This window comes from Notechis scutatus, chromosome 1, assembly GCF_049901735.1.
Source record: "Notechis scutatus isolate UNSWTSFEM ecotype Mainland chromosome 1, rNotScu1.2, whole genome shotgun sequence".
Classification (NCBI taxonomy): Eukaryota; Metazoa; Chordata; class Lepidosauria; order Squamata; family Elapidae; genus Notechis; species Notechis scutatus.
Genome location: NC_142009.1, coordinates 50,536,584 through 50,552,270, shown reverse-complemented (window position 1 = coordinate 50,552,270; position 15,687 = coordinate 50,536,584). Strand labels below are relative to the sequence as shown.

The following is a 15,687-nucleotide window of genomic DNA, read 5'->3' as shown; positions in this document are numbered from 1 at the left end:
CTTATACCTGTCTCTTAAATTCCTGGGCTCCTCCTGCAAAACTCTCCAGGTATTTCTGACAGCCTCCTGAATGGACTTCTTCAGGAAGCCTCCTAGGAACAAAAGGAAAAGCTGACCTTTCGTACCTCATTTTATGATTTAGTCGGCAGTAGATGCAGAAGATGACACCTAGACAGGGGATCCGTTTGCATTGTCGACTTTTCGGTCTCAGAACACCTTGTAGGTTCATGACGTAAAGTGTGCTTTAGCTAGAGTTCTTGGTTTACCCTATAAAGCTATTTTATCTAGGTTTTTGTTGGGTTTTTTTAAGAGTTGTTTCTTCATGTAATCTTTCATTGATGTAAACTCTATTGGCAGTTGGAACAAGTTGATACAAGTTGAAACTTGTAAGGATTACTGTTCCGGAAATTGTTTTACTAATTTGTATTTCTGTAATATTTGCAGAAAGGCTTCTCTTCTCCAATGGTAACATAGAAACACTGTGTGTGTGTGTGTGTGTGTGTGTGTGTGTGTGTGTGTGTGTGTGTGTGTGTGTGTGTGTGTGTGTGTGTGTGTGTGTGTGTGTGTGTATGCAATGTCTACATATTGTTCATTTGTTTAAAACATTTATATAGCCACCCATTTTTTAGCCAATTCTGGGCATCTCTCAATCAAAAATTTAACAAGTTAAATTTAACAAGTTAAAACATAAAACAACATGTCTGTAAGTTTATATCTGCATCTACCAATCTGTTCCTTCTCTTCCAACCTACTGCAATTCTGTGACTTTGTTTCTTCTAATGCTAATGCAAACTGGATCCTGGAAAGAGAAGAATAAATTGTAATGATAATGCATTGGGTGAAAACTGTCTCCCCTCTATTACTTGCATAGAGTTCCATGGAACCTAGTCACCTCCTAACTGATTATGTGCTATCAAGTCAGTATTACCTCTCAGCAACTACATAGATTAAGTTTCTCCAGCCTCAATGGTCTTTCAGGTTTTCCATTGGTGCACTCAATGCCATTGTCCATCCAGGTTCCTGCTGGTTGTTCTCTTCTTTTCTTTCCTCCCACATTTTTCCCTTTACCAGTATTAGAGCCTTTTCTAGAGAGATGGTCTTAGCATAATGTGTTGGAAGTAGGATAATTTGAATTCATTTGTGTATTGAGTCAGATTTCTGCGTTGAGTTGTTTATTTATTCATTTGTTTGTTATCTTAGCTATATTATTATCAGGAGACTTTTCCAATTACTGAAGTTCAAAAGCATCAATACTTTTTCTACTTTGCTTCTACAAAGTCCACATTTCTGATTATCAGACAAGTTATTGAATACAGGGTCTATTGTGTAAAGAGGGGCACATGTCAATAGTCTTGTGCCTGAGCACATGTGTTTTATAGATCTTGGATGCTGCTAATTTAGTTGTTATTCATTCATTCAATCAATTATTCAATTTCTATTTATCCATTTTTTGTTTCAACTCGAATGTCTTCTCAGAGATCATGCCACATATAAACACAAGATTTGTATTTTAGTAATTATATTCAATAAAGTAGAACTTGTAACTGTATATACCAATTTAAAAATATTATAGGTTAGTCAGTGGTGAGAAAAAAGTAATAGTGATATATGCAGCATTCAACGACTGTTTAACTCATTAATTTATCCTATCCTTTCTCCAAAGAAGTGTAAACAGCAGATGGAGTTTTTTCCATAGCTTATGTTACTTGTATAACAAGGCTATAAGCTGGGGATGTCAAACTCCCGGTCTACAGGCCGGATGCATCACACGTTGGCCACGCCCACGCCTGGTTTAGCGAAGGGGGAAAAGTCCCAATATGTCATGTGATGCCGCTGTGACGACGTGAGTTTGACACCCCTGCTGTAAGCTAAAAGAAAATAATAACCCATAACTCTCCGGTGAACTATATGGGGCATTGAATCCCAGTGATTCTAATCTTATACTGACATTGTAACACCTATATAATGCCAACTTAATACTTGATCTGTTCTTTTGTTTCAGTGATTGTTGCTAATTTTGTTTCTGTTTCTGTTGGGGGCGGGGTAGGAAAGAGGAAGAACCAAAAGCCATCGTTATTGGCCCAAACTTGGCTCAAAACATAGCTCAGCCACTTATGGAAAATTCAAAGTGACCACCAAATTCCGGACTGTTTCTGGTTGCTATGCTACAACGGGCCTGAAGGTCAAGCACCTATTGTTAGGACAGGAGAAGACTGTGTGGCATTTACAATACACCAACTGGCCAGATCATGCCTGTCCAGAAGAGCAAGACTTCCTTTGTAAGCTTTCCTACATATGAATGTAATGGCAATTGTGTTTTTGGGAGGTGGGGGGCAGGGAAAAGGGGCTGATCATACAAAGAAGTGATAAAGTTCTCAGAGCATCTCCAGCAAAAGATTCCACATTGATTGTGTAATGTGCAGAGTTATTACGAAGTTGTTCTCTTGAGAGCGTTGCCAGGGATTGCATACAATGGCATTTGATGGGCTGATGATCAGATTGCTCTAAAATAATTTCCTGTGTACACTATAATATTTTAAGAACCTATTTGGATACAGAAGACTCCCCACTAGAGAGGTTTGGCTGAAAAATCCATAAAGTAGCTGAAACAATTACATGAAGGACATAACATCCCTCATTCTTCCCCTTCTGCATTCATCAGCTCTTAAAGCTGAATCCTTGAGTAGACTAAGCAGTCTTGTGCCTTGTTCAGCATCACAGATCATTGTTGTCAAAGGTTCTGTCTTTAACAACTGTGGTGCAGCTAAGGGCAAACCTGATGTTTGCTTGTTTTGCTATTCAGACTTTTCACTAGACCTAAAAATGATACTTGGAAGTCGAGAGAGTAGGGCAGAAATACTTGAAATTCAGTCCCAATTTGCAAGGTAAGGAAAGGGCCAGATGGATGGTCCCTTCCCATTAGATAGTGCTCCAGCAGGCATGTTTCTGGGGAAACTTGCTGTTGTTCTGATCCCAGCTTGTTAATCGCAGGAATTGCTGTAAGTAATGTCTACAGTCATCTGCTTCAGGGACCTTGGGATTTGCAAAGGGTGGAAGAGTCTGTGTGTGGGTATTTTTTTAAACAGCTGATTAATTTAAAGTCCCAAGTAGTAATCGACACCCTGCTGGCACTTACTGAATTCAGTGTGGTTTGCTGTCTAGAGGCCAAATAATTAGTGTTTCCCAAGACTGTAAATGATCATAATTTAAAAGGAAACTTGCTCCCTTCAACTTACTTGCCATAGTTTATGTAAAACTGCAATAGATTTGGGAAATGTACTTTTTGTTTATTCCTACCTTGCAGCCTATTTGGAAGAGATTCAGTCGGTGCGCCGTCATACCAACAGCATTCTGGACAGCAGTAATAATTGCAACCCTCCAATTGTTGTGCACTGTAGTGCTGGAGTAGGGAGGACAGGTGTGGTTATTTTGACAGAGCTTATGATTGGCTGCTTGGAACACAATGAGGTAAGTCAAAAGGTCTTCCTGAAGGTATTTATTTCATCCTAAGAAGTGATACAGTCCAGTGAGTGCCATTGCAGGCTAGAGTATAAATGTATTCAAGGAAAAATCCACCAATACTAAAGGAGTCATCATATTACACTGTGCCACAAATGCAACACTCTTGTGGGTCCTTAAAAACTAACAAATGTGAATTATGTAAACAGGATAATCGGAATATATTTCTTATTGTGGCAGGAGCTTCAGTCAGCTGTCAAAGGAGCAACATAGTTTATACACACTGGCCTATGCTTTGCAAACTCACACAGAGACATGAAAAAGAAATGAAACCTAATGCTAGTGCAACACAAAAAACGGGGGGAGAGATCTTTGCAAAGCTCAAGATAAGTAAATTGACCATTCAGAACAACAAGCCATTGATAATAAGGACCTTGGAGTTCTCATATCAAATGACCTAAGCACCAGAGCTCACTGTAACAGCATTGCCAAAAAGGCATTAAGAGTTGTAAATCTAATCTTACGAAGCTTCTCAGAAATATCGAATGGCTAACTAGAGCATACAAAACTTTTGCCAGACCAATACTCGAATACAGCTCATCAGTCTGGAATCCGCACTGCATATCAGACATTAATACAATCGAGCAAGTCCAGAAGTATTTCACGAAAAGAGTACTACACTCCTCTGCTCGCAACAGAATACCCTATATCACCAGGCTTGAGATTTTGGGCTTGGACAACCTTGAACTACGCCACCTATGGTTAGACTTAAGCATAGCACACAAAATTATCTGCTACAATGTCCTACCAGTCAATGACTACTTCAGCTTCAACCACAACAATACAAGAGCACACAACAGATACAAACTCAATGTAAACTGCTTCAAACTTGATTGCAGAAAGTACGACTTTAGCAACAGAGTGGTCAATGCCTGGAATGCACTACCTATACTAAAGGAGTCATCATATTACACTGTGCCACAAATGCAACACTCTTGTGGGTCCTTAAAAACTAACAAATGTGAATTATGTAAACAGGATAATCGGAATATATTGTTGTTACATCCTCTAAGCCCCACTCCTTTAACCTCAAACTAACCACTATTGGCCTTACCCCATTCCTAAGAGGTCTGTAAAGGGCGTGCATGAGTGCACCTTCGTACCTACCATCCCTGTCCTTTTGCTCCCATTTATTCGTACCTATTTACTGTATTCTTACTCATGTTTATACTTATAACTATTACTTTGTAAGCGATTGACAAATCAAATAAATAAATAATAATTTAGCCATCCCAGAAACTTCTTAATTAGTTCTAGTTCAGCAATTTCATGGTGGAGTCTCCAAATCCCAGCTTGTAGTACAATGAGAAAAAGAGACAAATCTCTTTCTCCCTGTGAATAATTTTGCATATCCCATCCCCCACTTGCCTTTTTTCAAGCTTAAAAAAAAATTAAAAGCATACTATCCAATATTTCTCTCTGTCCTCTCAAGTGGTTTTGAAGCTTGGCTTGGAAAACAAGGATATTGTCATAGATTTTGTTTTTCAGCAAATACGAAAATTAAGACGGAAAGTCAAACACTCAGCAATTAAGAGTTGGGCTGAGCCCTGCAAGTCTAAACTAGCCTGGATTTTTTCTTGCTTAGATTGAACTATGTTCTAACTAGCTTAGCAAAGCAATTTAGGCTGCTGATGATCAAATTCCACACAGCAGCATTCTTTGGTAAGGTATAAAAGTTAACAAAATTGAGAACAAGAAAACTGAGATCCTTATCTATATTTGTTTAAAACAAAGAGGGCAATCTGGTGGTTCAAATAAAAGGTGTTATATAGGACCCGGTAGACCCATAGTACTCATTTGAAAGTCCCAAGGCAACATTACCTCTCATAGTCTTCTGTGATGACCCAGAATGTAACACAAACTTAACAAAATCCAAAATGTAAATAAATGTCCTTTAATGCCTCCAATTTGGCCCCACTGTTCAATAATAGTAAGTTCGAGATAAAATGTACTCAAAAATAGTCTTCAAAAGAAAGCAATACAGTCCGAATGTAATGAGCAGATAGAGGTGAAATAAAAAAACCAAACAAACTACAATGACAAAATTTCCACAACGGAACAAAAGAGATATTTACCAAATTCAAGGAGATAACAAGGCACAGTCTGTTGGAAGGATACCAACCAAGATAACTTCAGTCCAAAACAAAACACGCTTTGTATCCAGCGTTTGCCAGTATGCAGGTTCAAACTCTTATTCAGTTCTCACACCTGCAGCCCATGAAGAAGATCAAAGCCCTCTCTCTCCTCCTGAGGAGACCACGTTTCTCCCTTATCGTCTCCTCCTGGGTACCCTAGGATGGATAGGAATAGGCCTGCGTCCTCCTCTGACTGCTCAGCTGGCCTCTGCCCTTCCCCAGCCTTCTCCACAACCTCTGGAGCCACACTTCCACTCCCTGTCGGCTGTTCCTCCTCTCCCTCAGAGTCAGCCTCCACCAGGGGCATGACAGTCTTCTATATTCTCTAGAATCCCTTTGAACTATAATACTTAAATTATAGTGTGACATAAACTGAAATTTTAAAATTCATTTGGGAGCAATAATACTGAGTGGCTAATGGTGAAGACGCTCACCTCCCATTCGGAAGGTTGAGCACTCAATCCTAGGTAGTAGTAGATGTTTCTCTTCTAGGGTGCAAAAGAAAAAAGATATCTGCTGTAAACTCTGCATGGTGTGGGGAAGGGCATCTGGTTAGTAAACTCTCAGCTCCATTCAGTTGCCCCGACTCTACCCCAAATTAAGAGAATACAGGGTCATAAAAAGGGGAGTTTATTGGGAACAATAATACTAATTGTGTTTAATTTACAGTAAGTTTAATAAATCCGATTTGAAGTTTTGCATTATCAGATTTCAGTGTGCTACTCAAAGTAGCTCTTCACCCCCAAGATAGATAAAAGTACATACGCTATGATGCTATTCAAGCATGGGGTAGAACTCTTGATGTCATTTGAACTCAGATAAGTAACCACCATCGCCATCGATAAAGATCAACATGAATTGGCATTATATATTGTGAACTTGTTTGAAATCTCTAGGTGATGGGAATAACACTGCTTCTCATAAAGAATCAACTTTGCACAAGGAAACTTCCTTCCTCGTAGTAAGACTACTACCTGTAACCCCGATTATGCCTCTCAATGTTTTTTATAAACTTTCAAAGCAAATATTAAGGTTGGCTAAGGGCTGCAAAGGGTAGAGAAATGGTGTTATCCTGCTTCTGCTAATGAAAGAAGTTCTAGCAAAAAAATAAATAAATCGGGATGTTGAAGTTTATATTTGTGTTTTCGTCATGCTAGAATATAAATATTCAAAAGCATCTTTATGTATTCAATTTTATTGGGTTGTATGTGCAAGTGCTATCAGCACCTCTTAGCTTTTGCAATTCTTTGGTGAAGAAGGTCCAGGAGGAATAGTGGTGTAAACATATTTATGCAGTCTTCTTCCTATATTTGCTTCACTAATGGTTGCAGTAAGACTGGAATTCTAAATATATCTTGTTAAGCATCATTCTAATGTTGTCTTTAGATATCTTTTTGGACTTAACTGACACATTTTAAAAAACCAGAATGGCCATTCTGAGACTATTGTTAATTATTGGATTTATATTAGTTGCAGAATATGAGTTGAACCATTTATTTTCTTGCTGTGGCACAGATAACAATCCTCTAGAACACAGGTGTCAAGCTTGCCCCATCACGTTGCTGTCATGTGATGTTTCGTGATGTTTTCCCCATTCATGGAATTAGGGTGGGCGTGGCCTATGTGCGACACATCCGGTCTGTGGGACGCTGTTTTGACATCTCTGCTCTAGAACAAATACTTGCTAATAATCTCAACAATTTACTCTTCTCATTTTTTCATTCACATGAAAACTCTTCCCATGAATAAAGAAACATCTTATGTGTCTCTGATACAATTTAGAGCACAAGAGAAATGAAACTAAATGGGCCTCTAATCTATAGAGAAGGAGAAGAATGTCCAGTTTAATTGAGGTTGATATTTCCCAAGTTGGTATGCAAACCTGAACTTAGTTGTTCTTCTGTATTTATATTTATCCTAATGTTGTGATTCCCAGAAGAAAAAAAAAGCCATTAACCGATACAGCAATGGGTTTAATGATGCAGAGTAAGAATTAAAAAGAGAGATTTGAAGAAAGCAAATGCAAGTTGTATGAATCCTACATTGTTTTGTTCAGTTCTACAATGATTAATATTGTTATGAATTTTCTCTTCCTCTTTGCAGAAAGTAGATGTTCCAGTGATGCTTCAACATCTGAGGGAACAGAGAATGTTCATGATCCAAACTATTGCACAGTATAAATTTGTCTACCAAGTCCTCATCTTATTTCTACAAAATTCCAGGCTCATTTAACATCTTCAAAAGAGACACTGCATCTTTTCATTCACTTATTTAGACAGCCTTTTCGGTTTGGCTGAGAATTGCCCTACTACAAAGCTTCTTGCTTTGCAGTATTTTGTGACACCTGATCAAAATTGCTTCAATGATAAGGACACTTTGTTCTTCTTGCAGATGATTTTATATGAAATAATTTATTTTTTTTAATGATGCGTGAACTTTCTTAATTGGTGGAATGTGGGGTGACCTTAAAATTATGGAACCACATTTGACACATTTCTTTATTATAATCTGTCTTTAGGATGGGAAATAATCCTATCCGGAGAGGTTCTCTTGACCATTGCATTTCTATATGACTTGCAAGGCAGCTTTGCTATTTTATTGTATTCTATTTTATTTTTGTGAAAAGAGTATTTAGCAATCTGTTTTCAGGGCTGTGCACATAGAAAAAACCCAACTTAAAAAATATTTGACTTTTGTTCAAATTTAAAAGCAGATGTCTGTCTATAATATTATTGAAAAGGAACAAGCTTTTGCCCTCTAAAATACATGCAGTGCCTTACAGAATAGCAGTGGGATTTCCAATAAGCTCAAGAATCCAAAGGTTCAGTACTAAGCAAGTATGATCATACTGGTAGTACCTTGATGATGGATAGTAGCAATATTTAAAGCTATAAAATAGCTGAAATACTGGAGTGAGATCCATTCTAAGAGATTTTTTAGGGTCTGAGCGAGATCTAATCAATCCAAAGTCCTAAGTTGATGCTATATCTTGAGTCTGGAAATTGCCCTGCACATGATGTGAAATATCCACATCAGGGGAGTTTTTCAAGTCAGGTTATTCTTTGAATCATACAGAGTAAATCTGAAGATCTTTTTCTATATTTTGGTAGAACATTGGACATATTTTGGTAGAACATTCTGTTGGTGCATGCTGATAGTGGCAGAGTCACCCTTTCTGTGACTTCTTCTCTGTTCTCTTCTAAGGGAGAGAATGAGAGAATATATATGGAGAATGATTGTGTAACTCTTTTTAGAAATCTTAATAGGTTAACATGCAAAAAGCTGTTTAGGTTAATATTGTGTCCAATTACCACAAGCCAATAACTACCTGTAGCCTAGGATAGCAGGTATGCATTCAAAGTTTTTTAAAAATATCCATTTAAATGAATAGGAAATGCTAACAGCTACTGATTTAGTGTTGCTTGCAAATGAGAATGTTCTAGTGGTTTGGGTATGTGCCCTAAGTGTCTTCAGGCTCTAAAAACCCCTGTACGGCTTGTATCTGCAGGCTCTGTTGTGTGGCTGCAATGCATTTCTTGGATTCATAAATAATTTTTAAATATCTCCACATAATATAATAATTATGTTGACTTTTTGTTTATTGTCTCTGAAAAATCAGGTGAGGGATAGATTGTCATGTACAAAATCTATGTTGTCGATAGGACTTGACAGTGACTTGATGGTACATAATCATTGATCCATTTATCTCAGCAGTGTCCACTCTGATTTCCCATCGCTCTCCAAGGTCCTGATTCAAATTATTTCTCCCCTCCCACTGAACAAAATAATGTTTAAAATAATGTTTGACACCTATGTTTTATCTATATTTATATGGGTAATCCTTGACTTACAACCACAATTGGGTCCAACATTTCAATTTCTAAGGGAGGTAGTTGTTAAGTGAGTTGCACCTCATTTTAAACCTTTTTTGAGATAGTTGCTGAATGATTCATTGCAGTTGTTAAGCGAATCATTGCCATTGTTAAGCAAATCATGCAGTAACTAAGTGAATCTGGCTTCCCCCACTGCTTGTTGGAAGCTGGCTGGGAAGTTTACAAATGGCAATCACATGACCCCAGAATAGTATAACTGTCATAAATATCTGCCAGTTGCCAAGTGCCCAGATTTTGATCACATGACTATTGGGACTATGGGGATGCTAAAGCAGTTGTAAGTGTGAAAAATGGTTATAGGCCATTTTTTCAGTGCCATTGTAACTTGAAATGGTCACTAAATGAATTGTAGGAAGTGAGCAGGTTGAGGGAAGAGGAAGTTTCCTTTGCACTCACAAGAGATATAAGTCCAGCCCTCCTTGAATTCTGTTGACTCTTCTCTACTTCCAATTTGCTTTGACCTTTAGTAGTTCAGATTCTTGTAAAAAGCATTAGCATGCAGTCATTTGAACCACCTTGACTCCTGATTTCTTGCACCTGACATGAATGGCTGTAAGTCAAGGACTACTTGTACTATATTTTAGATAGTATAGTATATCATTTTATTTTTTTAAAAAAAAATCTGCAAGATTACTTTGTAGGGATTAAGCCTACAATCTTGACTATATGTTTCTGGGAGCAAGTCCCATTGATCTCAGAAGGATTTACTTTTAAGTATATATGGATAGGCCTAAATTATTTCACTGCCTTCACATGTTGAATCTAAATCATTGATTCACCCCAGCCTTGCTAAGAAAAAGACAGAATTCAAGCCACCTTAAATGTTTAGGAAAAGAATATATAGAGAATGTCTTCTGTTGATGCTCCTTTGGAGACTCTTACTTCTTTAGTGTGCAGTTTCCAGTCCAGCATATCTTTGCCAATGCCAACATATCTCTTGTTAAATTAACTGAAACCATTTAAAGTCTTTTAGTGGCATCTGCGTGATAATTGAACAGAGACGCTTTGCATCTGGGAAGCTGGCCAAGGAATAAACCTTGAAGCAAAGTGTATTAAATTAGTTATCTCATTATAGTTTTTTGAATAATTTCCTAATGATGAATTAAGTTTGAAACCAGAGCTGTCAAGTCCCATTGCTCTATTTGGCCTGACAGGTAGGGAGTTAGAAAGAGAAAACAATCCCCTCCAAGGTCTGATTACTCTGAGATTTAGGATGTGATCAGTATAGTCTTGGCTGTTCTAGAAGTATGCAAACCAAAAGAAGTTATTTAATAAGCAGACATAATGGATACTAAAAAAGGAAGTACTGATGAGACATTGCCAAGGCTTTTTGTCACGATGTATACCTATCTTGCACACAAGGGAAAACTTTTGCAGTTAAACACCAATGCCCAAGACCAAGCTACTAATATTAATATAATAAAGAACTATTACTAATATAAATAAGGAACCATTTTCACACTATGACTGCAAGGAGGATGGTGTTCAAAGAAAAAATTTAAGACTATTAAGACATATTATTTTAGTGTGATTTTTATACTAATGTTGACCTTAATAAGCTTAATATTAAAAAAGTTTTGCTCAAATTTTAATGACCCTCAGCATCAGAAGCTTTTTTATTTTGTTAATATTTGAAGAATCGAAATTCAAATATTATTTTAAGTGTCATGCTTTAAAGACAAAACTGATATATTAATGATCTTAATGATTTCAAGAATGAACTCACTTCAAGAAATATATCCACAGATAGTTTGTAAAAAAGCAACTATCATTAATCTCAGAATATCATAATGCTTCAGGGGACAATGCTATAGTCCCTGTTCCTGTACTGGATATAGAGAAATGAATGGAACTTCAATTGCAAGCAGGCTTTAGAGTAAGACACTTGTACTCAAATGTATTAGTGAACATAAAGTTGAAGTATGGTCTTATATTCGCTTTCCTAGAATTTACATAGATCTATTATTCACCCCAGTTCTGAGATAAAATTTCACCTTAGCCAATGTATGGCCTGTGGAACCAAAATTCTGGTTTAAATTAAGTAAGTTAATTTCAAAAAAAATACAGGTAAAATTATAATGTTCCTCTTGTGCATTAATATAAACAATAATTAACTATGAAATTGTATAAAAAAATAAATAGGCAATATTGATATATCATCGCAAGCAAATTAATATTGTGCAAAATGACAATATCTAACAATGTGCACTTTATAATCTTTCTCCCCAACTACATAATAGAAGGATCTTATGGCCCATGAAAGCATGTGTTGAATGGAAGCAATTGGTTTGGTAGTGCTACTCCTTAGATCAGGGGTCTCCAACCTTGGCAACTTTAAGACTTGTGGACTTCAACTCAATAACTTAATAAGTTATAAAGTGTATTACTGTATAATGCAGGTTTTATAATAATGACATTGAAGCCTACTTGATTTCCAGACAGTTATAAATGATCTGGACCAGTATATCTAGAATATTTTTTCTTTCTAGGAATTGCTCTGAACTTTTAAGCCTTTTGCATACCTGCATACTGCTGCATAGTAGAAAAGTAAATAATTGTCAAGTTCTTGTGTGATTTCCGGAAGGAATCTTTTGAGTAGTTAATGAGACCTTGTGTCAGATTAGTAAGTAAGATCTCATGCTAAATTAATTACATCTTGCAAGATTTCAATGAATCCCGATATTATTCCTATCATGCTAAATATTTCCTTACTATGTTTTTAGTAAGCATGCCTGCTGCATTGCCTACTCATGTTTAAAACCCTTTTTTCTGAAAAGTCTACCAAATGTTATACTGCGGAGAATTTCCTGAGAAGGAGGATTTTCCATTGAGGTGCCAAGATTTCACAACTCCAGGATAGAAATAGCTTGCTCTTTTCTGTCCAATTTATACTAGCGGCATTCCTTGAAATAACAAACAATAAATAAACCTTGCAGTCATTTGTTACTTACACATTTTTATTTGCAAACTCATGACCTTTTTTTGATGTGTAAAATTGGAAATGTATTTCAGGATGCTAGTGTTAGGTATGGGAAACACTAGCATCCTGAAATACATTTCCAATTTTACACATCAAAAAAGGTCATGAGTTTGCAAATAAAAATGTGTAAGTAACAAATGGCTTTGTTCCCCCCACTCCTACCCCCTTCGAGTAGTTTTTTACTCCTGGTGATCTGGACAAATCCCTGTCATTTTCTTGGCAAGATTTTCAGAAGGGGTTTGCCCTTGCCTGCTTCCTAGGGCTGAGAGAGAGTGGGACTAGAACTTAATGTCTCCCAGTTTTAAGCCTGATGCCTTAATCACGACACCAAATGGCACTCTCTTAATTTTATGTTGTATTTAATAAAGTGGTTTAGTACGTTTTGAATTATCTTTGCCAGGTCTCTTGATCAAAAGATAAAATTATTCCCATGAACATCTCTTGCCTTGTCACATATAGCTTCTGCCATAAGCATTACTACCCAAAGTTGCAACTAAAAGTGCATGACTAACTTGTAAATCCAAAACACTAAGATAAGGACAGTAGTTACTGAAGATACAGACAGACCTTTTCAATCTGATTCTATTCCTAAGATCACTCATGAGGGATATATATATATAAAACCATGCTATTTAGCTTTTAAGTTGTAGATAAAATTTCTTGTATCCTTTCTAGATTATGATGACTTTGGTTGCCTGAATATATTCCTTCTGGGCTTTCATATTTTGGCAGCAAATTTCTACACTCACATTGTTTTTCCAAATCTAACTTAAATATTACCCACACCCATAAAGTGTATCCTACAACACATCATTTCTTAAATAATACCAGAAATCATTAATAAGTAAAAATTCACTTAAAACTTCCTACTACCTTGAAGACTGAGATTCCTCTATATACTGTAAGTGCAGTTAACACTGATTGAAAACATGGCATCAAATCAAGCTGTTAATCTGCTTTTAAATAAATACTATATTTATACTGCCCATTATGTTTCAGACATTCATGGAGTACAGCCTACATTTAGAACAAGGGCTGCCACAATTATGTATCTACATGTGTTTAAAGGTTGGAGTTACCATGCATTTTGCCTGGACAATACTGGATGGGGTTTCCTCATTTGGACTCCATTGTGCATCACATTTTCAGATCATGTAACCCATTTGTATGTGATGTAGATATTTTTTAGAATGCCTTCTTATGATATATTCCATCGTAGCACCAAAGTGTAAAAAGAAACATATCTCCAAACCTTGTCCTCAAATAATTGTTTATACATTTGTAGATGCTCTGACCTTGCACTGAATTCTTTCAGCTTTTATTTAGTGTTGGCTGTGCAAAATACAAATGAAATTGATATTAATTGTTAAATAATTAGGATATAATCATGCTCCATAATGGAATTATTTTAACTCATATTACAGCTTTGCACTTTCATTAAGCTTATACAGCATATGTGAATCTGCGATTAGTCTCAAATTCAGTGATTCTATGGATTTTTATAACAGCATTCTCTATTTCTTTAGCAAAACAAGAAAAAGGTCTCCTGTAATCCAAAGCATGGTTTCAGCTGGGAAAGATTTCATTCACAAGTTAATTTAATGTAGGAAGTTCTGTTAAAGACTTACTGACAATGATTCCAGTTTATATAAATTAGTAAACGATGACCCCATAGTCATTCTCCCCCCAAAATTGCAAGTATAAGTTTAGACTATCACTTTAGCCATATTTAGATATATCACCATTAAGTGTTTGAAACATAATTCACTTTAGGGATTAACACTTTACAGTTAAACCACAGAAATAAACCACGTTGAGTTTCAGCTTTAGGCTTCATATCACAGGACAAAAAGGAGCCATTTGCAGCTCCAGAGTTGCCAACAATCCCTTGTTTTATGCTCCCCCTCCTCTTTAGCACTGCTAAAATTAGCATAAATCTAATATTTGGGAAAGTGTAAAGCAAGTTATATGAATGACTTAAAAAAAAACCTTCCAAAAGAAGAGAAATAAACTCTTAACCTCTAAAACGTGTTGAGAGATATTCCTAGCTGCTAAAAGATAGCACAGCCCTCTGGCCTAGAAGCCCTATGCCTGATAGATAGGTAACATTGTCTCTGGCCATTGCTTTGTAAGATGGTAGAACATTGGGCAATCATGCAACAATTAGAAAATGTCCTGTGCGCTAAAGATAATGCTACAAAGTTAATTGTTTGACTATTACCTTTAAAAAATGCATTTCTTTGCTGTGTTAGACTTCTCTATATTCATATATTTCAAATAGCTTGTATTTGTCTTGATTTTTTATTTTTTAATGAGCCTGCCACAGAAGTTTGCAAGCTGCCTTGAATGCCATTCTGTAATATTTTCTTTTGGAAACAATTAGAATGGAATGTAAACTTCCATTGCAACAGTAGATTTGAATTCTTCACTGACAGCATAGGGTCTAGAAATGAGTTTATCACTGATGATGTTTTTCTAAAATTTTATGTGTGTGTATCTGTGGGTGTGCTGCTGTTCAGTACTAAAAGGCATTAGTAACACTAGAAGATGCAAAGTAACAATAATTGTCTGCTGAGATCACCTCCAGTTTCAGCTTAGTACCTTAAGACAAGTATCTTAAGTGGGTATTTCACAAAAAGGTTCTATATGGATGTCCCTAAATTATACCAAATACTTGCTTTGTGTTCTGGTTTACTGCAGTATTTTTATTGCTCACTTGAAAATTGCATTATAAACTTAAGTCCAGGGCCATCGTAGGAAAAAATATTGTTTCTTAAATATACATTTTGTAAACAATTAAGTTCAGCCCTTTTATGAATTCATTTTGGTTGCCATAATCCATTTCCCATTGTTTTGTACCATTAAAAGCCTTAAAAAAAACCTATGCATGCCATTTTATATTTGTATCAGTACATAAGCTTCTGCTTGTTGGTTTCTTTTGTATAAAAGCAATTGACTTTTGACAGTATTTTGCACTTTCTCCGCTTTCCTTTGGTTTTTATAATTTTTCTTCAGCATATAATTGCAATATGTTTTTTTACATCTTACACTGCCTTTTTGTAAATATTTGCGATGTAAGAAAATTTTGATTCAAGCTTTGTTTTGTAAAAGATTATGCTTAGCCTTCTTATTATGCAATAAAACTTTTTCAACTTTCTAA

At 36.2% G+C, this 15,687-nt stretch overlaps 1 protein-coding gene across 2 annotated transcripts in view; it reads left to right on the top strand.

Moving 5' to 3' along the window:
* The window catches only part of PTPN14 (protein tyrosine phosphatase non-receptor type 14), a 133,389-nt gene extending 117,702 nt beyond the window's left edge, over window positions 1-15,687 (top strand). For both annotated transcript variants that reach the window (XM_087963841.1, XM_026682748.2), the window contains exons 17-19: window positions 2,048-2,279; window positions 3,305-3,468; window positions 7,758-15,687. In XM_087963841.1, coding sequence (XP_087819967.1) covers window positions 2,048-2,279; window positions 3,305-3,468; window positions 7,758-7,886 — 525 coding nt within the window. In that variant the 3' untranslated portion in view covers window positions 7,887-15,687. The remainder of the gene's footprint in view (window positions 1-2,047; window positions 2,280-3,304; window positions 3,469-7,757) is intronic.